Source organism: Solea senegalensis, linkage group LG1 (assembly GCF_019176455.1).
Source record: "Solea senegalensis isolate Sse05_10M linkage group LG1, IFAPA_SoseM_1, whole genome shotgun sequence".
Taxonomy (NCBI): domain Eukaryota; kingdom Metazoa; phylum Chordata; class Actinopteri; order Pleuronectiformes; family Soleidae; genus Solea; species Solea senegalensis.
Genome location: NC_058021.1, coordinates 24,232,962 through 24,259,602, shown reverse-complemented (window position 1 = coordinate 24,259,602; position 26,641 = coordinate 24,232,962). Strand labels below are relative to the sequence as shown.

Genomic DNA, 26,641 nt, shown 5'->3' with positions numbered 1-26,641 from the left:
TACACCTCCACATGCACGCATGCATTTATTACCGTGTAATAAAGCGGCGCCAGGCATTTGAAGCCGTTTCAGCCTCTTTTTTTTCTATTGCAGGGACAAGCACAATGGCTTTTTATGCAAATCTATTGGAGTCAATCTCCTGTCCATTTTCCCATCACACAAGTCCAAATGACAGTCGAATAATTTGGGCTGCATATATATAGGGCCATTTGATTTTCAAATGAGAGTGGGCAGGGTTGACCCTTGCTAATAGCAAAGGCACAGCGGCAGACTTAATATCACAGATGCATAAGCATAGCTATCTCCATCTGAGGGAGATGGGGGAGAATAAAGCGTGAGGGTGGGGGCTGAGCTGGACGACTGAAAGAAGAAAAAAAAAAGCCCCTTGGTTGATGGAAAAAGGAAGAAAAAAAAGAAGCAAAAAGATTAAGAAAATTACAAGCGAGGACGTCTTTTCCCTGCATTAAATCCAGTATCCTTTTCTATTTTTTTCCCCTCTTTTCCTTCCATCACTTTAATTCCCCCCAACCCTTGATTTTCGGCCATGGTGTTGCCACGAGGATCATGGGTAATGAGATGGCCTATCTGCTGCTCCCCAGGGGAATGAGAGAGAGCGACAGAGAGAGAATAAGAGAGTCAGAACACAGTGGAAGACAGAGGGAATGAAACACCCTGTTCTTTTTCTCTGTATGTGTCACTAACAAATATTCCCATCCTAATGTCATCTCTCCTCCATCCTCCGTCATAAAATATGAGCACTTTATGAGCCTGAGATCCTGCGTTCAAAGAGGAGCGTGAAGGAAGGGAAGGAATGTGAAGAAAAAGAAAAAAAAAACGATAAAAAGAAAAACAGAGATATGGAAATGTCCAGTGGACCCTGGACGTCCACTTGAATTATGATGGAAAGTTGAACAGACAGACTGGGTGGGGTGGTTGTGGCTGAGGACAGTTTAAGATTTATTCAGACAGCCATCTGAGAAACAGGTGCCATGGCCTATAAGAGACTGAGTGTGTGTATACGTGTGTGTGTGTGTGGTCCTTGACCATGCCACATTGACCATGAACATTCTCAACTCCTAATGACCCAGGGGCAAGCACAGCCCAGATCACTCACACACACACACACACACACACACACACACACATGTTCCCTACAATCTAAACCCCCGACTTAGCCCCGCAGCACTGACAGAATGGCACTGACAGATTTACTCCCGTCTCCATGTGCATTAAGGCCAGTGTTTGTTATTAAAAATCATAACGAAGCCATACATCATCACATTCGATGCTAAGCCAAACACGGGTTAGGCCAGCTCTGGACACGCTGCTCTGCGACTCCATTTAATGCGACTTCACAGACTGCTCACATTCAAACTTGATGCATATAAAGCATATAGTCATTTAGCAATTAAAAAGAAAATGTTGTAAAGCTTTGTATTTGACAGCTGTGATAATACTAAAGTGAGCGTCGATACCGGGACCGAGTCATATTTGCTGCATTTTCTCAATAAGCAGCAAAGCGCATATATATGTCCGCTTTTTCCATATAAGGCCCGACTTCCTGCGCCACCTGTTTTGCCCTGGACACCATATGACATGATGTGTGTATGTACTGCTAATGTCATTTTCCTCTTGCTGTTTCAAAGTCTGGAAAAAAACACTTTCAAACTCTCTATTCCCCTCAGAAGTACTCCAGTGTGGCTACAAAGCAGCCATAAAATCTCCTGAATATGCTTTTTGTTTGTATCTTCAAATGCTTTCCCATGCCATAAAGATATTCTGTGTTTCCAAAAAACCAGATGGTAAAGTCGTCAACACTTGGATCTTTTATGCGCGCAGCCAAGCTACCTCCATCCCCATGTGCTTTTCACCTCTGCCAATACATAAAAGGAGAGGTGTTTTTCTGGTCAAATAAAGAAATGACTTTTTTTTCCTCTGCTATTCTCTCCCTCTCTCCACTTTACTACCACATGTCCAAGGGTAAAATAGTGGGATTTCTGCCAAAAGTATTAAAAGCGTCATCTGTGGAACAGATTTGTTGAGGCCTGTGGGGTAGGTGGGTGGGTAGATGACGTACAGGGGTATACGAGTGCACAGAGGGGGCATTGGGATGACCCTCACTTGTCTTGGCAAAACTGGTGCTGTGGAGGACACTCCCTTAGTTGACTAAACTTTCCCGTGAGGCGAAAATGAGAACTAAATTAGGAATTAGCTCAGACAAACCACTTCCCTTCATTTCTGTGCTGCTGATTGTGCTTCTTGGGTGTGTACATTTATTCACAGCTGATATGAATAGCCTGCTTTGTATGGTTTTCAGAGTTCAGCGCAGCCTGGGTAACCAAGTCTTTCTCCGACAGTGAGGTCCTATAATCACGTTAATCCTATAGTTTAGAGTCTCAGCTAATGTGGACCAAAGTAGAGGCTGTATAATTTTGTTGAGAATTAAAATGTACCATATTTCAAAGTAATTAGTGAACGATCCCCTAGGACAGACATCTTCAACTCATCCCACGCCAAGTTCTGTCGTTGCCAAACTGTCAGCCAATCCTGCATCAATATGTACATCCTGTTTAAGTCAACAAAGACTGTTTTAAATCGCCCCAAGAATGCCGATGTGCTTGATCCAGGCAAGCATCGGAACTGCAGGAATCAGTCACAGATTTACAAATAAATGATTTCCCTTAAGTGTAACAGCAAAGTGCAGGCACCACATAAAAAAAAACAACTGGCAGAACTGCACCGCAAAGTAAAAGTAATTTCATTGCAAATCCTTATCTGTCTAAATGAATCTTTTGTCAAACACAGCCAAAACTTACAAATAAAAATTCCACTGACAATAAGCATAAAATACAAAACGGGCTAATTTAGTATAGAAACAAATTTCTAATGTAGAAATAACGATTTACATTATTTTTCTAATTTCCCCCGTTTCTTTAGCGCATGCACGCACGCACACACACACACACAAACACCTCCCACTGCCAAATGTTGCATACAGTAGTAAAGAAATCCTCATTAATGTAATGCACTTGATCCTGTCCTGTAGGTCAAGGCTTGGGAAATGTAACAGCATCCTATTAAGCTGAAGGAGACGTCTGACAAACTAAATCACGGTAAATATATTGGGGAGGAAAAGAAGACGCCAAATATTGCCCATGTTGGAATTCCCTTCCTCAGATACTGTCTATTTCTCCCAGTGTGAAGAGTTTAATTAGTTAAGTAAGCGAGTCGCGTGTTATTTCAGCGCTCTGATGAGCAGCTGGTGTGGAATCTGATGACAAGTCATGACTGAATTGTTCCAAGCAAAAAAACGCGTCTCCCATTGACTTGAGGAACACGTCATGTTTGTCTACACAAATGCTGCGTCTATATGAAGATAAATTATATTGTACAAGAACGTGTGTGTCTGGAAATGTCATTTATGTATGAGAATCTTCAATAGTAAAAAAAAACATCACATTAATTCCATTTTTTTCCTTGTGTTTTTTTTTTTTTTGACGTGTCGTGGGATTCAGTTTCAGGATCAATTCTGAAATGATTCCAGAATTATGTGCAGTTTGAATCACAAGCTGAAAAACGCAGCTAAAGCAAGATCAAACTGGTCACAGGCAGATCATTTACCCGCAGCTGATGGATATCATCCTGGTTACAGTGACCTTATCTTTGTCTGTCATTGTAATGTTTATGGGAACTTTTTATCCCTCACAAAACATGTTTCATACAAAACGTACTGTGAAATCGTTGTCCATGTCCTGCAAAAACAAATATATTTTTTGAAAAACTCTTTAAATTGTCAGTTTCCTCCACACATGTAGTGTTGTAAGAAACTAACGGTGTGATGTTTTTGCAGGACAGGACATGACATGGGTAAATGTTTTTACCTTGTAGAGGCGGATGGCAGCCTCATGCCTCTGGTTGGTGGCATGCAGCCTCAGTTTATCCACGCTGTTGCTGTAGTAGTCACAGGCGTTGCACTTGAGGTGCACTGGGTTGCCAATGGCCACACACTTTAATCTCCACTGGTTGGCCTTGCCCCCCTCCTTGATGTGGGCCACCAGCTGGTGCTTCTGCATGTGCTTGTCTGTCTTGCAGTGCAGCTGAAAGTTGGCCTTAAGCTGCGTGTTGTAGCTGCAGAGCTTGCACTGGTAGACATCGCCCATCACACAACGCCACTCTTCTTCGGGCAAAGAGCGCTCGGCGTTGACGTGGGCGTTGAGCGCCTCCAGGTTGTCCGTGGAGTAGCAGTTGCACACGGCGCACTGGTAAAGGCGCAGTGTCGGGTCGTTGATGGGTGGCGACAAGGAGGACAGGGAGGGGTCTGACGAGGACATGCCCCCCAGTCCGCCTGTGGACACCAGGGATAGGTCATCTGCCATCAGTTGACCGCTGGCAAGACGCAGCTCTGACAGGTCACTGTTCACTATGGAGAAAACAAGTAAAAAAAAAAAAAAAACATGTTAGTAAAAGAGAAAAGAGAGACAGAAAGAGGTCTAAATGGTAGGGCCTCAAGATGAATTACACACATGGAGGCACAGAGGGATAACATGTCGGATAGAAGGCAGACAGTATGCACAGCAGGAAGAATGGTACATAAAAACAAAGAGGTATGACAGAAAGACAACGCTCTGTTGAAAAAGAAAGGCTCACATGCATAGGGAGGGATAAAGGAGATAAAGAAAAGAGAAAAGGCTCTTTTTATTAAATGAAATTAAGTGCGGAGAGAAAAGTGAGTCTTCTATGCAGGCCTCTCTCACACAAAAGGATTTGATAAAATAAAGCCACACAGAGGACTAGGGCTCCGCACAAAGTCTTGTCTATAAAAAACCCTAATAGGATTGAATCAGGATCAATTACAATCATCCTTTTCAACTTGCTAACTCGCTCATCAGGTAGCTTTAATTACTGCTCTCAGCGATGGAGGGATGGCGGTTTGAAGGCCCCGGGCTTTTCTCACATCGACACACACATTTGAAAGGCTGATCAATGCGTTACACAGGTTTTCTCTTTCTTCTGGCCCACCCACCTCAGGACAAAGGAAAAAAACCCAGATCTGCTATTCATACAAATGTAATTAACTATTTTGTTTGATCTCTTCATTGTCTCTGTATGCACGTCGCCAAAACACATTGTGTTTTTTTTCCTTTATCATTTTTTGCAAATAATATTATTTAATTATTTGGAGCACTCTTGATGAGTGAATGACTAAATGTGCTACTTCTTCTAAATAATATTTTTGCATATTTGCATCTGTCATCTATTTGTGCATTATGTGCATTTTTTTGTGAGTATCTGAATGTGCTGTGTAAATATTCCGCTCACACCAGCTAAACCTATGTACAGCTGCACTCACTATGGGGAGCAGTGAGTTACCAGTGTAATTCACTGAGAATACATCTGCTGGCTGGGCTGTGACCTCCACACTAGAGGAGGGAGTGGGTGTGTAACACTGCAGGGTCATTGTTAAATCTCTCTCACTCCTACGGGAATCCGTTTCCTGCTGTGTGAGAGAGTGTGTATATCTGTGTGTGTGTGTGTGTGTGTTCTCTCCAGGGTGAGAGAAGGTAGGGTGGGTGTGTGCATGAGGGGGGAGGGAATTAAGCTGACTTAAGAAAATTACAAATGAAAGATTAAGAATAATTCTCATGTGGTGTCTCATAATCATTTTTTAATCAGTGAGAGGGGTCAAAGAAAGGAGACAATGACAGAGGGACAATATGAGAGGAGAGATAAGAGGCAAAGAGAAAGAGAAGAGGGTGCAGCGAGGGGGGTAAGGCAAAGAGGATGGGAGAAGAAAAAGGGAAGGTGAGAGGGCAGGGAGAAAAATGAGGAGCAATGAAGCAAAGGAACAAAGATAAAAACAATACCTAGACATATGTGATAAAAAAGATAAAAGTGACTAAGTGAATGATGAGTGGAGGAAAATTAAATAAAAAGCTTGAGGGCAACAATGTTAAAAGGACACTGGTTAGTACTTTGTCACATCCTCACCAGAAAGTGACTAATGTGTGAAACCTCTAGTTTATTTCAGTTCCAGTATCTCTTACCTAAACCTGATCCGAGAGCAGCTGCGGTTGCAGGGTCGAGCTGGAATGGGTTGATCATCATCTGGGCATCTGGGCCGCTGCTGCCGGCTGGGTTGTCCAGTTTTACACCTGCCAGGCCCATGTTTTGAGCCAGGTAGTACTGGTAAAGCTCTGCCTCGGCTGGGGCCAGGCCCAGGTGAAGACTGTGTTGGATCTGCTTCATGTTCTGCTGCAGCAGCATCATGTTGTGCATGTGTTTCTCACTGGTCATATGGATTCGCAGATTCCTCGCCACGTTGGTCTCATAGTCACAAACCTGGTAGAGCAAGGTGAATTCAATGCTATGTTTGTCTATGTATGTACAATTTAAAGTTTGTTATATATTAGTACAATGTGATCGCGGCATTTTGCAATGCATTCGTGATTATGAAATCTGTAACGTTAATAGATAATGATACAATGTACGAGAGATTCTGTTTTATAATAGCCAGAGGTCAGATAATGTGCCAAGCAAAATAATAGACACAGTGACGCAGAGGGGTATAACTGGCTCATTGTGCAGATTGTGCAACAAGCATGCTGGTATGCTGCTACCACAGTTAGTTTCATTACCTCACAGCGCCAAGTGGGCTTCTGTTTGGGTTTGGATGGCGAGGGTGCACCGCATCCTCCACCTAGGCTGACACTGGGCACAGGGTTGGCATGGGTGTGGTTGTATTGTGGCTCAGTGCCACCATTCTGGAGCGTTTGCACGTTGTTCAGATGCTTGTCCGACTGCATGTGGATGCTAAGGTTGCCTTTGGTGGTGGTTGAGTAGTTGCATACCTGGAAGATAAGAGTCAACGGTGATGCATGAAACATTGTAACAAGCATTTTTTTTAAAAGTAAAAGTAGCTAATATTGAGATTATTTACTGAAAAGTTTTGATACAACAAGGAAGACAAACACAAACACTTAGTACCACGTAGTAGTAATTAGAGTCTTATTATAAAATGGAAATTCTAGAAAGATACATACATATAGATATAGACATATACATATAGGGAAAACAGAAATCCACAGAGATGAAAAATGAGATGGACAGACCTCACAGCGGAAAGGCTTGTATCCACAGGTATAGCTTTCGCCCCTAGCTAAGCGAGGATGAGGCTGTCCTGTGCGGCAGTACACACATGATCCACCAGACTCTGGATGTTTCTCCTTCATATGAGCGTCCAGTGTCTGCTGGTACTTGTAGTGCCAGTTACACTTGGGACATTTCAGTGTCTTGCAAGAGTTGCGTGAATGCATCATCGTCATATGCCCTCCCAGGGACCGCGAGGATCCCAGGACTGTGTCACACTTTGGACATTCTACCCCACTTCCTGGTGACCCTTCACCAGGACCAGGTGTACCAGGTGTTCCTGGAGTTCCAGGTGTACTTGGATTCCCTGTATGATGATGCAGAGGCCCAGGACTCTCATCATCTCTGCGCAATATCATATCAAGAGGGTGGGAGTTCGGCGAGGACCCATCCCTTCCTGCCAGGGCATCACTGGTTGAATCGTTGCTGCTCTCCCGCTCTCTGGCAGCTGCCAGACCGGTGGACAAGCGGCTCTTCTCCATCTCCAGCTTCTCACACATAGTCAGGGAGGAAGAGGAGGTGGAGGCCTTGCGGTCACTATTAAACTTTAGCACACTGTTGGAAAGGGGGGAAATACTTTGGTTTAAGAGAGGGAAATCTTTGCTACTGGTGCTGTCAGCCCGCTGGCCTGTCAAAGCTAGGGCCATGGCCTGTTCCTCCTCCTCATCTGCCTCCATTTCTACTCCACCACCATTGGAGTAAGCGTCCTCATCCTGCTCTGGACTTTCTCCTCCCATTACACTGGGCTCCCGCTTCATAGACGGGTACTGGCTCAGGTCCGGCCCATTGGGTTGCAAAGTGCATGTCTCCCTAACGTGGCCTTTGCAGTCACTATCAGAGTTCTGACCTTCCAGGTTACCACCAGTGGCAGCAGCAGCAGAACTCCCGCTGGGGGTTCTGTGGGCACCAGCCCCTCCCCCGAGGTTTGGGTTGGTCTCAGCCTTTGGCATGGTTTGGGTTCTGGGGGTTTGGTCATTGGAGGAGCTGCTGGCACTGCCCTTCAGGAAGGCAAATCCTGCTTGAAGGGAATCTGCATTCTCCCCACTACTGTGGAAAGCGTTCCACAATCCACGGAGGCCCGCATCTGGCCCTAGGAAGTTGGCAGGTGTGGGAAAGTGGGGTAGCACAGAGTTGGGGGATTTTTTTGGTTCCAGAAAGCTTATAAGAGGTTCTTTGTCCTTGCCGATGCCCTGGATGATGGCAGAGACGTGCTTATTGCTAAGCAGCTTCTGCTCCTGCTCATTCAGGGTCATACGGTGGTCATGGACAGCATGTGTCACGAAGGAACGGCTGTAGCCAAAAGACAGCTTGCACAGGAAACACATCAGCACAGGCTTCCGCCGCCCATCAGCCACGCAGCCCTCAAACTTGGACAAGTCCACATTGTTGGGGACATCTTTGGACACACAGGAGTTTTTGGCTGCACCATCCGCTGTAAGATAGTCTTTGTCATTCTTGTGGCGGAGGTCATAGACACGGAAACTGTGCAACATGGGACCAGCGCCCGCCAGCCCTCCAGCTGAGGTATTTGGGAAGGAGGGGTGGTCAGCCGCTAGGGGTTTATTCCCCAGGGTTGAGGCGATGTGGAAGGTGTTGATGATCTGGGGGTAGAAGGACATGGGTGCAGCGGGCTGCTCCAACCGCTCCCCCCCTGGGCTCAGGCCACTCTGGCCACTGCTGGCCTGGACACTGGGGAAAGTCTGGGGGGACAGCAGGCCCCTGAATTGGAGAGCCCCAGAGAGCCCCCCCTGGTTGCCACACTGCTCTTTGGAGTCCTCCATGATGAAGGCAGAGCCATCGGGCTGGTAGATGATCTCACCACATAGGTGCTCCACATCACTATCCTCTTCCATTTCCATCTCACTGTTCATCTCCTCCACTTCGGCAGCACCCACCTCACGCTCCCCATCATCTTCACTCTCCTCCCCTACCATACCTTCAATCTCCTCACCCTTCTCATGACCTCCAACGGTAGGCAGGCGAGCATTGGGGCAGTGGTGCTCCATGTATTTTTGTAAACTGGAGAAGGAATTAGAACATTCGTTGCAGGGGATCTCTTTCGCCGGGGCCACGGGAGATGTGGCTGGGGCAGAACAGTCCGAACCCAAAACTGCTCCTCCTCCTCCTGGTAAAGTCCCAGCAACACTTCCTTTGTTACTGGTAGTAAAGCTTTCTCTCCGACTCTGTTCAGGTACAGGGTCGGTGGTTGAACTGACAGTGGTGGGGGTAGCAGTGGATGTCAGCGGGCTCACAACAGGCTGTCCAAGGCCATTCTCCGGCTCTCTAATGGCAGCAGGTGATGATTGGTTGTTGTTGGCGACATTGGTCTCCATGGCAATGACGGAGTTGTCCTCAGCAGCAGCGTCCAGCCTCTGGCCACCATGTTCCTGCTGCCGTGACGACACCATAGGGGGAGAGTCACAAGTTGCCATGACGACCACTACATAGGGATCTCATCTCATCCAGCCTAACAGGGACCTGAGTTGTGGAAAACAGAAAAAAAGAAAGAACAATTATTAACTAAATACTGCCACATATCAGACGCATATCAGGCTGAACAACCAGTTAATTTATTTTAATTAATCCCAAATTACTCGCAGCCATCATTCATTCTCAAGACCATGTGTTGTTGTTCTTGTTTTTTATTAGGATAAGATTATTTTTTATAGCAGAGCATGTTGATTTTTACAATGAAAGGAGCAATCACTCATTGTATCCACTCCAGAGTGCAGATGTTTTTCTTTGTGTTTTCTACTTGTATGAATTATTGTTATCATGATTTATTTTATATTTATCAAGGCCAGATTGGTATTCCTGCAGAATACCCTTCACAAATCAACTCCAGTAAATTGTAAATGTCTTAATGCCGTCTGGAATGTTGGAGGCAAATGTTTTGGATGACACTTCCTCCTGCAGTACCAACTCACTCCACTCACGCACATCAGAAGACGCTAACCTTTCGCTTGGATGCAACAAAACAAGCTAGATACAGATATATTCAGGTAGCACAAAGACAACTTTTGAAAAGCCGAGAAATCTAACATTAACTGCGCCTTCTTGCATCTGTGGCCTATAAATGATAGACTGAGATAGCTTGCCACAACCACAGAAAAAGGCCATACTTAAAAAAAGGTTTTGTCTTCTACTGACCCTGGGGACCAGAGCTTGGAAACAGGGGAAATGAGGTATAAATGGATGAAGCGGCTCCCATGGCAGCTGGCAGTAGGGAAGTTTATAGGAATAAGCCAACTGTCTGGTAAATAGACTCTTTGATCGACATACCACTGTGCAACACTGGAAGCTGGAAGCAGTTTTGCCTCGGCTGTGTCCTGAGTGTGCTTTTGCTGTGTTATAAGATAATGACTTCAGGCTAGTACAATACCCCCAAAAGTGCAGTTTTGAATAAAACGACTAACAACCAAGTTTATTTAACAACTTGGTAATTGCAGAAAGGTTAGTGCTGTCCTTTAGGGAGGAAAAGTGGATTGGCGTTAGAGGAGTCTTCAATCATTGGCTAAATCTGTCTTGGCGTGCTCTAACCAGTCAGGAGTTGCTAATTAGCAGCACCTATTAACCTATTAATGCCCCGAAGGTACGACTTAGACTCAGTGCGGACAGGGAAAGTAAGACTGTGAATATTGACATTTTGCTAAGTGTGCGGCTGTTCTTGAACATGTGGAAAAGCAGAACGCTGCCTGTTGGCACAATTTCAAGAGGAGGGTCACACATAGGAATACATCAGGAAATGAAAGAATATTTCACCCAAATGTTGTTGTTTTTTTGCAGAGACAGAGAGAGAGAGAGAGAGAGAGAGAGAGAGAGAGAGAGAGAGAGAGAGTGAGAACAGGCTTCCATGAGGAATGATGTTTGGAATACCAGTGCGATGTTATCAATCCTGGGCAGCTGCCCATCTCCCAATCCCTCACTACTTCAATCTCTTGGCTTTTCACAACAAGGCACAAATGTAAAGACACACACAAACATGCAAACGCAACGTAGAATAAAAAGACTTCTACGCCCACAATGCAAAAAACCATTTGTTTTAATGGCGGACATAAAGTCACCTGAGAAAAAAATACATAAGGACAGACTAACGCGACTGATAAGACAACGTTTTCTTACTCAGCTGAATACAACAAATGAGAACTACTTGTGCTTGTCGGCATTTTGTTTCACTTGATACAGTAACAGCTCCTTTCAGATGCTTGCGTGTAAATGAGCTGACATTAAAAGGAAGCTTTAAAGAGCCATGTTAACCTTTAACCCAAGCCACCTGCTTCTTAATTCTCTCTCTTTTTCTACACTCCCTCTCCATCACAACAAAGCTACAAAGCAATTAGAGGATTAATCCGCAACAATCCAGGGCTAAACAAAGCCAGTGGGAGGGACAGTGAAAGCGTGAGGAACGAAATCAAATATGTGCGAGTATGTTTGCGGGTACATGCGTGTGCACGCGCTATAATCAGTTCTAATCTGACATATCCCAGAGATGATTCCATGGTGACTAGTGATAGATTAAAAGAGAGAAATTGTTTTTTTTCCCCTCACTATTCTCTCTGTTTGTGAGATTAGAAATAAATTCACACAAAGCAGAAAATTAATGTTAAATCTGTGCAGCGTCCATATGCAGTATGAAGGTGCAAGGCTTGTGTTTCTGTTACTTTTTTAAAAGTAGTTTTTAACCATTTAACAAATGTGTTATTTATGCACTACACTGCATATTTTTGTCGTGTCACAGTTGACGCCACCTGACTCTTTCAGAAAGACAAGCATTACAGTTCATGTGATGTTTTAAAGTCAAGTGATTTTTTTCCCAAGCCATGGTTGATAAAGATAATGATTATGGTTTACACACACACACACACACACAAACACACAGTCCACATGTTAACTCAGACTTGCAAAGAAATTAGCAGCAATTAGCTCTGCATTCTAAACAAATGCGGAGGTGAAGCAGGCCAAATATGTGTCACGCTGCAAGAATGCATGGTATTATTGGAGTGTTTTGGCACAAACGAATGTCTCCCTTTTAGATATGGCAGCATTGCTGCTGCTGCTGCTGCTGCACGAGCAGATGAAAAGAAGATCAATTTGGTATTGTGAAGAAAAATTATATCAAATGAAGGATTTTAAATCATCCACTTAAATGACTGCTCTTTCGGATGTTCGCCATAAATCATCCATTAAGCTCTGCACCAAAACAACATGCTGGGCTTGTTCCTAGTCTAACATACACACTTTCTTTTCCATCAGTGTCTCCTCTTAGCTTGTGTTAAATGTGATTGAGGGTAAAACTGTTCAGAAGCAGTGGGTTTTAGGACTAATGTGACGCATACAACAGGATTTACTACTTGTCAGTGCTGTCACTTGACTGCTTATTTTATCTGGGAGCAACCCCTTTAAATTGTAGCTCGGACATAAAACACTGCAGTTTATGAATTATGCATCACCTAACACTTTAAGTATGGAATTATGTCTTATGGATAAGCCAATGTGTTAAGCACTTGGCACTGATATATCACCCCTAATGCTAACAGGTTAGCAGCTGTTTACATGTGTGCCTGCCTGCCAACAATAACATAATAATGAGTCCGTTCATTTGTTACCTCTGGTTCTTATTAAACCCACTAATTTCGCTGCGTCTGACAGAACACTGGCAAAGAGAGGAAGCGCGAATGTGACAAAGGCTTAATGTTTGATAGAATTTTATTTCTTACTTCTTGTGTTTGCAACGAAGCACATTTAAAGTGCCTGAAATGACACCAATCCTTCCTGCGTGTGTTTGCACAGTTGGACAAAGATGCCGTGCATTAGTGTTTTCCTCTCCTACATTTCCGAGCTCAAAGTGACATTTTCGAAACTGAGATTGTTTCATTTGCGCAGATTTAAAACAACATCTTATGTGCTACATAAAAGCGGTTCAGAATAAATACGTGCAAAGGTCGTGTGTCTTGATTCTTTTTGTTTTGCTCCATTCCTCAGGCTTCACACCTTTCACAGCAGTAGTGCCCACTACTGCTTCTTTTAAGGTAGATCATGTTACTGCTTGCTAAGAAACCTTCCTCTCGCTCTCTCCCCCACTGGTTTCTTTTTGCTCTGCTAACCAACCAGATGACTTTTATTCGAGAGAGAGAGAGAGAGAGAGAGAGAGAGAGATAGAAAGATATATAAAGGGAAAGTGAGAAACTCACAATGAAGCCCTGGTTTTTCCACATTGCAGAAGCGGTTCTCTTCTTATAACAGAAGAACAAAAGAAATGGCCAGAGCTGCTCCCACCTCTGTTTTTTAATTAAGCATGTCCCCTTGCTTTCACAAGGCATGCACGCGGACACAGGCTCTCTCTCTCTCTCTCCCTTACTCTCATACACAAATGCACAAACACACACACACACTAAGGTAATTAAAGTGGCAGATCAGATTCAGTGAGAAGAAAATAATAGCCGAGGAATGCCTGCTTTGGACACTGCTAGTTCTGATGGGAGAGAGGGACTGAAAGTCTCCTTGGCCTATTGTTTCCCCTCCCCTCGATTCTCTCTTCCATATCCCTCCATCTGCTTTTCCATAGCTGCCAGAGAGACAGTGAAGCAGTCTAAAGCAGGGGATTTCTCCACTTCGTTCTTTTTTTCTCTCTCTCTCTCGACTCAGTTTGTTATTAAAGCACCTCGTCAGACGTTTGACCGCAATTCCTAAAAAAGTCAGAAAGTGGACATAATCCGAGACTTGTCCACAAACACACAATACAGCTAACTCTTGTTGTGGCCCGTGTAATTATTTTCAGCCAGTTCACTTTTAATGAATTTGCTAAGAATACTTGTGTCCATAGGGCAGACCTGAGGCACCGAGCTCCTTGTCAGAGTCTTGTCCCACTTTTATCCTCTTGTCAAGGCTATCACACATTAGCCACAGAGTCACAGCCTGGTAAATGCCAAACCTGTAATTGCAATGTCGCCACACTGTCATCGTTGTTTACATGGGAATCTGCTGAGTTCAAATTCTCCTTCCCCAACTGTCCGACATTTTGATGCGAGGGCAGACAGCACTGTTAATACTGTCGTGAATATTTATAACATCTGTAAACACTAGAATTAGGCAGATCAGTGCCTTGGGATGTGGTCATCTGAGTTCCAAAATGGTTGTTTTTTTCCCCTCTGCTTGTCAAACTGTTTGGAGACATTTCTAAGCGCATGTAATAACTGCTGAAATTAAAGCCAGGCAGATTTTTTTTTTTAAAGTTGACCGGTAAAGCTAAGCAAAGTCAAACAACAAAGTCAAAAGACAGGGTGAGACTGAATGTCCATTCCTTGAGGTCTCCTAGAAGGTCATCTCTCTCTCTGCATGTGGCCCCTCGGTCTAACACCAAATCTTCTATCAAAATGTCACCAAGCGTTAGCCAAAGACAAAGGCGAAGGGCACTGTGAAAGCCTGTGCATCCATCTCTCACTGTCAGTGCCTTGAATAGGTTTACTCCGGTCTAATTAGACCTGTTTATTTGTTGCCATGCAGAAACGGAGGGATGAAAAACGGAGTGGATCAAGGAGGAGGGGAACTATCTCTTTGCTCACAATGCGAGCGAGAGGAGCAAACAGTGCCGGTGCATGTGTGCGCAGGCACTTTAAACTCACATGCACACAATTAGAAAACATAATGCTTTAAATCATAAAGGCAAGGACTCTGGGAGAAAATTGCTGAATGATTGGGGGAGCGGTGACTGTGTGCGTGACCAACATTTTTCTTAACTACTTAACTTCACAACAAGTTTTTGTGTTTCAGTTGTTTGTTGCCTGGAGGTGTAATAGTACACGTCGTATCCAGTCCATCTCCTCAGTGCCACCTCCGCACCCTTTTCTGTCCGTCTGTCCTTCCCAGTGTCTCCCTTATAAGCAAAGGTCTTCATTACCAAAAGACACCTTGTCATTACCGCAAGGTGCAGCCCAGACACCTAAAGCAAGCACAACTCCATTTAGCATGGGAATCTTGTTCGACAAATTACACACTCTGCGAAAAAGAAATCAAAATCAAAATTATGTCTACATGAGCAATGATCCTGGTCTGTATAAAGAATGGAGAGGGATATTTAGCGGAGGAGGGGGAGGAAGAATAATGAAGAAAAGTGTAGAGGATGGAAGTGGCCTTTTTCTATTTTCCTAGAGCAGGTATGCAGGTTCTATTCCTGCAGGTTGATGACAAGTTAATTGGTCTCATTGGTTGCTCAGGTAACATTACACCCAACCGCCCCGAGGTCCGTACCTGATATTCTATTGTTAGTGGAAATAATATTGTGGCAAATTAGAAAACAGAGAGTATCATTGGACCCAAAAATCGTCAAGTGTGCAAAAACAAACTTGACTAAAATGAGTGAATTGTGAAACTTCTTTGCTTTTTTACCCTCCCCTCTCCCTCTTTTTTTTTTTTCACCGAGAAGATTCATCACTCAAGGTACAATAAGACCTAAAATCTGATTTGGGATTAGATTACAACCTTTCCAAACTGAAAAGCGGCCGAGGTGAAAACATCTCTCATGTCCTCCAGCTGCTACTTAAAACCATCCACCCACAAGTCGACAAAATATCCTACCGAGTGTTGAGAAAAGTAGCATTTATTTCCATTAAGTAGGTTTGGGTTATGATACTTAGGACATGGGCACTTTTATCTGCTGGCTGTGTGGCTTTGCAGAGACAAAGTTGTGTGCGTTATGGACAAGTTTGACTGGATTTATCAATTTTACAAAAGGACTCTGCGCTTACACAATCCAGTCTAAATATATGCACAAGTCTCACGCCTCTGAAGAGGCGATATTTCAAACTAAGCTCAAACTGAAACATGAAAACAAACAGTCAGACACTGCTGGGTCGCAGTCACCACTTACTGCCCTTGCTAAAGATTTTTCCAGCATCAAAGGCAAAGCCAATCTACATAGCTAATGCCTGTAGTTTTCTTTTCTTCTTCCTCCCTTTCCTCACACTCAAAACTGCAAAGACCATTGAGAGTAAAAAAAAAAAAAGGGGATTTTTCTTTTGCCGGCAATCTGGAAACACTCTGTAGTTAATTAGGGTTGATTGGAAATGAACCACACAAACAAAGGGCAGCCTATGCCCCAACTATTATGACCGTGCACACACGTGCACGAGTGAGGGGGGGGGCTATAACAACCTTAGAAGCCCAGGCTGGTAAAAGCTCCACTCTCTCGATCTGTCTCCTCTGTCTCCTTACCCCCTCCACCTCCACCAAAAAAGATTAAGGGAATGCACCGCCAAAGAATGTGTGACGACCTCCACTGCCACGGTGCAAAACTTCCAGCCCCTGACGCCACAAAAGGCAAGAAGGTAATTAAGTTTGAAAGAATAGAAGCACTGCCACAAACAATGCGGCAGTGTCCATGGGGAGGGATTGAAGAGGAGTGGTGGTGGTGGTGTGTGTGTGTGCGGGGGGGGGGGTGTATATGTGTGCCTACATGTGTATGTGTGTGTGCATGGTGGGGGTGAAGCAGAAAAGCTATTAGCATTCAGTGGCCGGGGTGAGAGAGAGGAAGGAGGGCAAAGGGGAACTGAGGATGGCATTCTCTCCTCCTGAGCTTCTGCCTGCCTTTCTCTATCGCAGCATGACTTGTCCGTTCATTCTTTTTTATTTATCTCTCTTTTTATTCACTCTCACATCTGGTTTGGACCCCCCACCCCTCCCGTTCACATATTGCCCCCTACTACACTGCAACAGCTTTTCAATGCTCTTTTTTTTTGGCCCCTTCGCTGTTCCGTGTTGTTTGAGCCCATGTAAAGGGTGCCCTCCTAAACACAGACAAATGTAATGACACACAACCTAGAATCTGCATTATGCACTATATATATATATACATATATATATAAATAATGAACAGCAGGAGCTAAAATAAATATATATATATATATTTTTTTTTTATATTTATTATGCAAGTTGGACACTAAATACCCCGAATGTTAAACCTTATAACAGCGATACACACACAGTACCACCTTAGAGTGCTAAGTGCTAACAGGATTATCATCCAACACACTCAGACACACACACACTTGCCACATCGGAACACAAAACATACACTGGGAGCTTTCATCTTTTTTGCCACATCTCCAGCAAAGCAGTTTAACTTAATTAGCAAAGAATGTAATTTTATTTACAGACTGCCAAGTAACACACACACACACTCACACATACACACAGTATAAGCAAACTGTCCCTCTCCCACGTGGTTGGAGCTAAGAAAGAGGTATTCATTGCTCATGCATGTGTGTCAGCGAGTGTGTGAGTGTGTGTTCGGACAGTGGAAAGATCATGAGACACATTTACGTCAGATGAGTGAATCAGACAAACCACCGCTAATTTCAAAGAGAGATCCCTTTTTGAAGAGCGGAGGAGGGTGAGAACGCAAACACAGACAACAATAGGCTGTGAGAGCAAGAGATGAGAAAGTAAAACACGACTTTTGCGCACACGTGTACGCGCACGCCTATTGTCCACCTCTTCGTCGACAACAGGTTTGGTCGCCAAACTAATTGTGGTTTTGCAGTGTTTTGTGTTTGGTAATCTGCCTCTCTTTTGTCTCTGCATCTCACCAGAGACATGGATTAGTGATAAAATGATGACGGCTTAATCCTTGATTTGCCTGCGCTAAATAAATATTAATCTAGCCTGCTCGTCATGCTCTTGTAAGGTACAACATACACAATATGAAAGGGCTTAGCTGTTACATAAATCACAGCCTTATCTTTAGAATGGGGCAAAAGCATGAAACCATACATGCACACAGACACACATTGCATAGTTGTAATAAAATGAGGCCCATTCACAGAGTCCTTTTTAAAGGTGGTAATGTTGTGCCTTTATTCTGCCTCGCTGTGCTGTACAAATGTCCATGCACGGCTTTTGTGCGGGAGTAATACAGAAAGTGGCAGAGGAAGGAGACATGTTGGGACAGACGCCAACACTATTCTGTTTCACGTTGCACGTCTGATTCGAGGAGTTGTCATCCTCTCTAAAATCACTCACTGGGGCAACATAATATTGGCTTGTTTGGTTCAGTGTAAACAAGCGATGGCAGCTTAACAAGGGAGTCTCCGTAAAAGGCAAGATAACAAGTTGAAGGCACTGGCAAGTTTGCATTATTTGCCGGGCTGAAATGAATATTGCTGCTGCCAAATGAAATACATAACATTGACATAATCAATCATACAAAGAACTTCTTTTTTTTGTTTGTTTGTTTCATCACGTTTGGTGTGGTTTTGTGGTCCAACACCATTTTACACACCAGTCCAGGAAAAACACAAATATCAGTCATTCATGTTGATACAGAGGCCTTGGTATCTTTCTCTCCGAGCAGGTTTGTTTGGGAAAAAATACTACTGGGGACATGAAAAATGAAAGCTACCGTTGCTGGACTCTCTCGCTCTCTTCTCACACACACACACACACACACGCACACTTAAACTGACAAGGCCGTGGTAGTGCAGCGCAGAAGAGGTTAAGCAAACACTGTCCACGTCAGTCAAGGATAGCGCACACACTCACAGGCAGACACAGAGTGCAGTCTCTGATGCAGACATTTCACATCCACCTGGCAAATATAAACGACTGGTTATACTGTATAAACGACCACGGGCCTCAGTTTGGAGGCTTATTTTATGCTACGATAACTCAGACGTATGTGAATCTACCTATGTACCGTATATGTAAGACCCGAAAATAGCACAACTTTTTTTTCTTCTTCCTTTAACAACGGTAAAAAACCTGACGTGTACTCTACAGCACTGAAATCACTTTTCCAAGAGCAATAGGTCCTGCTGATAGTTTGAAACCTAATATTAGGCATTGCAAACTAATGCAGCAACTCCCACTGCTTGCTGCCAAAAGTTCATTCCTTTTTTGAGGAAGGAAGAAAATGTCACAAATGTTTCCCTATTTGGTGAAAGATGGCTATCAGTAGCAAATGACTAAAAAGAAAAAAAAACAACAAGCTGGTGCAGCTAGTTAATGGCTGGAACAGCGTTAGTCAATGCTTTGTTTCCAAAGAAGTATTATTGCTGGCTGCCTTAAAAGCTAGTTAACACACAGCTGTGCTTGGAACAAGTATAGGGACATCTTGTCTCTCAATTGTGTTGTATTCAATTACAATGTCGCGGAGAGAAGAGAAGAGAAGAGAAGAGAAGAGAAGAGAAGAAAAGAGAAGAGAAGAGAAGAGAAGAGAAGAGAAGAGAAGAGAAGAGAAGAGAAGAGAAGTGAAGAGCATCTGCTTTTACTGTTAGCTTAGCCGTGATTCAGAGACACCTTGCTAATTGTGCAAACATTTCTCCGTCATGGTGACCAAAAAAACGTCTTGTTCTTTTCCAGGGGTAACAATAAAGTTTAAAGTTCAAACCCCAACTGTTCTCTAAAGACAGTACTCAGCGCGACCCCAGCCCTGTCATTATCTTCATAAACATAATCATAGGGCAGGTATCCTGACTGACGCCACAAGCTATGTGCCTCTCACTTAAACATGTCCTGAGCACTTCTGTGACACGCCACAAACAGACCATTAATGTCTCAGGCCGTGTGTGAGTCTTGCATTAGAAAACCTTCGAACACACATTGAGGCACACGTGTTTACTGAGACGGGAGCAAGCATGACAAAAAGAAAGACGCACAAAACACAAATGCACACATACCTTTTGGTTTTCCGAGAGCTCAGATACTCGTGACAGGTCTAATTTCTGGACCCAGGGAATTACTAATTAACTTAAGCTTTTGGCTCTCTATTTAATTAGAGAGGTCTCCAAATGAACTTTAGACCAAAGCCATTTGCTTTTTAAACAAACCCCCTTTTCTGACAGCTGTTGTGAGTTTGCCCTCTTCTCACAAAAACCACAAGGAAAGCACAGTTGTTATTTATGCCATCACAGGCTCTTTTCTGGTTACCGTGGGAGGGAGAGGAGAGAACGGGGGGAGGAGTGGGAGAAGAAAAATGAGCAATGGAGTTGAAAAGTGTACATTTTAATTGGATTTCACTACAAACAAACAACTGTCAGATGCAGTTAGTGTGGTTTTAGATTAGAGCCGCAATATTCCTTTATCAAAAAAACACTGTGTCACGCAAATCAGGCCAGCCTGCAGAGAGGGAGCCGGGATGAAATGGACACATTACCTTACCGTTTGTTGTCGGAAATAGCAACAATTAAATATTAATATATAATACTCTGTGACAAATTGAAATGTAACAGGGGAAGAAAACTGCTCAGTGTTGTTACCCTGAAATTATAAATGTGAAATTAGGCTTCTTTATATATGTGTGTGTGTGTGTGTGTGTGCGTTACATTGTCAACCTGGGGAACATGGAGGTCAATGACACGGCAGCTGAAAATCATGGACAGCAATATCTCACTTTTGCACTCTTTCTCTAATGAACAGATTCTACTTACTGTAAAGCAAAGTCATATTCAAAAAGATTCTCTATATATATTCTCTATAGTATATTGTGAACAGCTCGCTGCTCTATTATATTCATAAAAACTTTACAGAAGTACAAAATGGTATAAACGAGTGCATCCCCTCCCCCCACCCCCCCCAAAGACCAGCAAACCATCCATCAGCACATCTTGACACTTGTTTGAGGATTGTGTTAAGGCTGAGGTCCATTCTTCAGCCATACTTTGCTTTTTTAACAATTCCTTCCAAAGCCTTGCTATATCTGCTCATCTCAGCCAAGATGAAACACAGCAAAACTCCCCTCTTTATTTAGTCTAGGGGCAGAGAGCTGATACATCAGTGAAACCACTGACAAAACCAGCCCTGTTAATACCTACAATTTCATATACAAGAACATTCCTGTGCTTGCTCTGCTCTTCTTCTTTACTGTCACAGAAAAAAAGGGGAAGTCTTATTTTTTTTTTTTTTTTAAAAGCAAATAATTAAAGATTATTCCACGGCTGGTGCCAGGCTAGAAAAAAAAGAAAGAAAGAAAGGCAGGGTTTGAGAGGGATAGTGTTGGCTGGAGTTTCCTCTGGGGAGCTGAGGAAACACATACTTTCTTTGCCTATATTAGATCAGACTGAGACCTACATTGGAAAAAAAGGGAGGTTTTGTTTTTTAATACAGTACACATATGTCTGTAATGACAAAAGAGCACAGAGGAATAGTCTGGCTCTGTGAGTATTTCCTCACCTACGCCGATGCTAGGAACATGTTTCTTTCACAAACAAATATCGTCACAATAAAGTATGTAGGTTAGAATGATAATAATAAAATAATAGTAATAATAATTAATTTCGAACAGCTGAGGAGGTCCCCGTGCAACTGGAGTCAAATTCTTTGGTAAATCCGTCTCATCTCTCATTACACTGTTTGTTTATGCCCACAACTCATGCATAATTAATTAGCCACTTATTCCCCAACGAGCTCTGCCAATGGCCTTGATATCTACAAGCTATTGCCTTCAGGAATACCACATGCCAATCATGTTGCACACACGCCACATACATGAAAACAGAGGCACATGCAGATGTTGACACACATACAAATATAGGAATAAAGGAAGTGTAATTTGACGCAGGGACTTGGATGGAGAAACTGCGGTCTAATCGTCAACAGAAGACTTCATTACACCATTTCTACAGACGTACAGTATCAGTCTCGTATTATTTCCCAGTTTTTTTTTTCCTAAAGGTCTTTTAATGGGCAAATGTCCTGTGACTGGGCTCGCTGCCTTCTCAATCCCTGCCTTTGTCTTTGGCCAACAAGGAAGAGAATGCATCATTTGTCATGAGACGCCTTGTGCTATTGTGGTGCATCTTTCCTCAAACATGGACAAACTTAGTCATTCATTAACTTTTTTTTCCCTCCTACACCCAGAGCTCGCTTTTAAGTCCTGTTCACATCAGGTAGTTGGGTGTTTTTTCCCCCGTGGTTTTGTTTTTGGCCTTGCCAGTTTTTACAGCTATAAAAATATACTTCAATCTATAAAGTGTGGCAAATAACCTTTTTTTTTAACAGAGCAGTTTTTTTTTCTTGGTAACTACAAGAGGGACAAACGTCTCTTAAACAAAAGGCTGCTAAATTCTTTGTTGAGTATGTGAGATGAGGGCTTTGAGACACTCACATGGAGCTGCAGGGCTAAGAGAATGTCCTTCACAGTGACTGCATCAAGGGGTGTAGAGGACAACCAAATGTCAGAGTCTGAAAGGTAACCGCAGCATCAAGACTACAAAGAAATAAGCAGTAACATAAATGTACAAAAATAAAGAATGAGTTTTGCTCTTATCTGTGGAGAGCAGTTTCGCCTTGCATTCAAATGACCCAATCACTGCGAGCTATTAACTTGCCCTCCCTACCTGACTGCCATGCCCATCAAAAGAAAAAGTAATATTAAGAAAATGAAAAAAAAGGACAACATCCACAGAGTGACATGAAAAATTATACGACAGATACCAAAAGAGATACGTCGGGAAAGCAAATGTGTAAGACAATATGAGAGACATACAGGAGAAAGGCCTCATGTTTTCAGCGGGCGCGTTTAAGCTGACCTAAACCTGAGAATCTCAGCCGGCCCCCAGATTCAACAAGACCTCAGATCAAACAGAGAGAGTCCTTCAACACATGGCTCCGACTGTTCTATCCCCACCCAACAGAATCCCCCCACTTCCACTTTGAAATGAAAAGAATAAACATATTATTCTAAATGAAATACCCTGACCTGTGTTTTTTTTTCTTTGGCTAATATCCTGTGTAAGATGGCTGATGCAAAATAGGCAGTAGAGCCTGAGAACGGGACCGAGCACAGAGGGAAGAGGGAAAAATCCCCCTCTTTCTATTTTCCCTTAAGAGACCGTTGAAGGCCCAGCAAGATGAGAGAGAGCGAGAGACACAGACATAGAAACATGAGAAAGAGAGAGAGAGAGTAACACAATCCTGACTGGCGCTTGACCAACAGCAACAAAAACATTTAGATAACCGCGCTCAATAATGAATGATTTCAATGAGGACAAAAATTACATTTCCTACAGATAACATGCCCCCTTCCCATAACAGATCCAGAAGAGCCTCAAAACCACGTCATGCTCGACAGTGGTGCACTGGAGCATTATGTTAGGGGAGAGTTGTAGTAACTGTATTAGTATCCTTTTACCCCACCAGAGACTGTGCTTTACTGGTTGTAAGCAGATAGAGTTGGCAGGTCTGGGAGAGACTGAGGAGAAATAGAGACCTTCTATGACAACTCGACTAGCTATACTGGAAAAGCAACAAATCACTCCTCAACTGACTGGGCTTGAGCTATAACACTACTGGCAGCACGGCTCAAACGATTACCGATCTGCAATAACCACTACAAGGGCCACTCAAAATGTGTCCACATAAACATGACCAAGGATTGCTGCAGTGCACTTGATCCTCACAGGTGGTGTGGGTCAGCGCAACAATGCTAACCCCACCTTTCCTATCCACTGAGCACTCACTTCCTTTCATGCCAAAGTCTGTCAAGTTGCTTGAGAGGGGAAGAGGCAAGAAAAGAGGAGATATGGCGTGGAAAGGAGGCAGAGAAAGAGAGAGGAGTCTTTGTCCTCCTCCACTCAGCTCCAGCATGTTTCCTCCTCGGATCTGGCCGGCATTAGCATATGAAAGGCAAGGGAAGGCGTGCAAAAGGTCAAAGAAAGAGGATCCTGTCCAATGAGAGACAACAAAAACAGGCCACACCAGCCTTTGTGACGTTCATGTTCTCCACCACCCAACCTCACGCCCCTCCCTCAACCCTGGATCATTTCCATACACCAGATGCAATAGCAATAATGACGGTTGATCATAAATTACGCACAAAGTCGATTTTGGGTCATATGGAAGTCACAGTGGCAATTTTAAGCTGCGTCACCACCCTCGTGCCCCCAACCTTCGTGTACAATCAGAGCTCTAGCACACACACACACACACACGCAGGCATCCAAATTAAAACACACCTGTCTCGCAGTTCCACATTTCCCTCTACCAAGACCATATCCGACCAAATCCTTAGTAAACATCTCAATAAAGGAAAATGTAAGAACAGTGTAGTTTGATTTGATCCATGAGAGCCGCTCCCTTCCTTCCATGTAAAAGCTACCTGAGCCACATCCACCTACCACATAATTGCACACTCCAGTGCTTTAGGGATGCAGTTTAGTATATACATGGAGGCTTAGGGAGCCTGGAGTTTACCACAGTTACTCTATTATCATACATATTGCCTCACATGACACCTTCCATCTGCTGGCATCAGAACAAACAGCAAGAAACACTGGCCTGGTGTTTCCGGGGGTTCTCTCCAGAAAACACAGTCCTTTACCAGCGGCCAGAGACAGAGGGACTGGAGGGGAGAGATGGAAGAGAGGGAGGGAGGGAGGAAAAAGAAGAGGGGTGAAGCATTTCATCTCTCTTTCATCTCTGTCACCCAGTCAAGCGTTCAATGCCCCATTCAGCGCCTGCCCAGCATTATGCAAAATAATGCTAATCCCCTTTCCCGTGCTTTCACACTTGTATAAACCGCCATTCCTGCCTCTGAAAAGCAATTATATCAGTTTACGTTCCTGTCAAAAAACAGGATTAGCATGCAAGTACTAGTAGCACCAACTAGGCCCAATCTCTATCCACCTTTGGCTATCGGGAAGCACGGAACATTAAATAGCCCCCCCACACACACACACACATCACCCCCAACAATAACAAAAAAAAAATGTCCTGCTGCCTGGTTGGGGGTAACTCTAAAGATGTGTCCAAATTACATATTTCTGGGTGGAATAATAAAGGCCTGAAAGTTTTCAAAGGCAGAACTCCTTATCCCTGTTATTTAGGCCCGAGCTTTTCTCTGCCAGAATCACAGTCTTGTACAATAATCAAAAACAAATTCAGCCATGTCGCTACACAAGGCCATACCAGGCTCACAGTCCAAGTCTTGCTTCACAGGCAGCAGCAGCAGCAGCAGCAGCAGCAGCACATTTGACACACTCTGAGACACACGGCAGCACAAAACTGAACTGCCCTCGTCCCCTCTGACCCACTGCCGCGCAGCCTTTGCCAGTACAGGTGCACACATGCAAACGCTCGCCAAGGAGACAAGGAGAGATGGCAGAGTATTTTTGAATATGCAAATACTTGTGCAAGCAGAATGTGTTTAGAAAGTTGTTGTGAGCTGGATTATTCTCTCTCTCTCTCTCTCTCTCTCTCCCTCTCTCTCTCCCCTACCTCTCTTGTTTTGGGGGCACAAGGACACACACCCACACCCATCCCAACTGACAACAGATCAGGGCACATTAGTCAGCACAATTAGCCAAGTCGTCATGGCGACTAATGAAATTTGGCAAAGCGGCCAGCCAGAGACGTAAATGAGCTAGTTGGTTATGTGCTAGCACAGGGGGTTGCTTGGCTGGCTGGTTGCCTTACACACACCCATTATTCTCTTTTCTGCCATGGCGGTACAATAGAGTCACTTGTATCTCAACCGATACCCACCGGCAGTACAAGCTCTCCGCCTGACAATTTGCATATGTTAATATAATTAAGTGCTAATTACACTAAAACTCGCATATTCACAAGCTCCCTCCCCGGGAGCTACAGAGGGGCTTGATCTCGTTCCAAGTCTTTAACCCTCCTCCGCCTCTCGCTCAGTGTGTGTGTGCGATAGAGAGAAAGTGTGTGTTAGTGGTGGTGCCCCAGGGCTGACACAGGAAGCCCCCCCCTCTTTGAGACATAATGCCGAGCTGCTGTGGACTTCTTAGCTTCTCCCCCTACAGGCCTCTGCGAGACAGGAGACCCCGACACTACTACTGCATGCTGTCAGCCTTCCACACACACACACACACACACACACACACACACTTACACGACATAACCCAGAGAATATCAAACCTTGATCTCTCGAAAATTCAGCTGTTAAGCTCCTTGCATCAGAAACGACATGATTGAAACAGTTACATAATACATGTTGTATAAAACACCATCGCCCCCTAAAGAATAAATGTGAAGGACGAAGAAGACAACTTGGTCCATCAGAGACAAAAACTCTTGGTGAGAGACACTGTGTTTTCATGTCCTCGGCTGGGATTATAAATGCCGCAGCTTGAAATCATTAAAACGAAGAATTTATTTTTACTTTGTAATTTCAACCAACGTATCTGCGCGAGGACAACGCCGGGTAGCTTTATTATTGAATCTCCTTATTGAAGAGCGGGTGACCGGAGTGATAACAGTTATTTTGGAGCCACAGATAAGAGACAAAAAAATCTACATGATTCCCCCCAGTGAGTGCGTGTATGGATGTGAGAGTGTGTCTAGGCCTGCCGTTTTAATAATGGAGGACAGGCGGTTGTGCTTTTCACATCATAATGGCCGTGAATCAGGGAGGAAGCCAAGCGGTCGTGCTACAATTAGAGATCTTTTGTGCCTCTTCCTCTGTCTCCTCTGTCTCTTTCTCCCTCCTTTTTTGTTTTCGCTCGCTGACACTCTCCATATCACTAGTATGTTAAAACAGTCT

General features: G+C 43.8%; 1 protein-coding gene across 4 annotated transcripts in view; it reads right to left on the bottom strand.

Moving 5' to 3' along the window:
- Positions 1–26,641, bottom strand: part of zfhx4 (zinc finger homeobox 4) — an 82,743-nt gene that overhangs the window by 48,447 nt on the left and 7,655 nt on the right. For 3 of the 4 annotated variants that reach the window (XM_044041267.1, XM_044041258.1, XM_044041276.1), the window contains exons 2-5: positions 7,110–9,624; positions 6,636–6,848; positions 6,045–6,339; positions 3,882–4,420 (exon numbers count right to left, since the gene is read on the bottom strand). In XM_044041267.1, coding sequence (XP_043897202.1) covers positions 3,882–4,420; positions 6,045–6,339; positions 6,636–6,848; positions 7,110–9,578 — 3,516 coding nt within the window. In that variant the 5' untranslated portion in view covers positions 9,579–9,624. Of the gene's footprint in view, positions 1–3,881; positions 4,421–6,044; positions 6,340–6,635; positions 6,849–7,109; positions 9,625–19,817; positions 20,647–26,641 lie in introns of those variants that run through there. The other variant, XM_044041285.1, reaches the window with a different exon arrangement.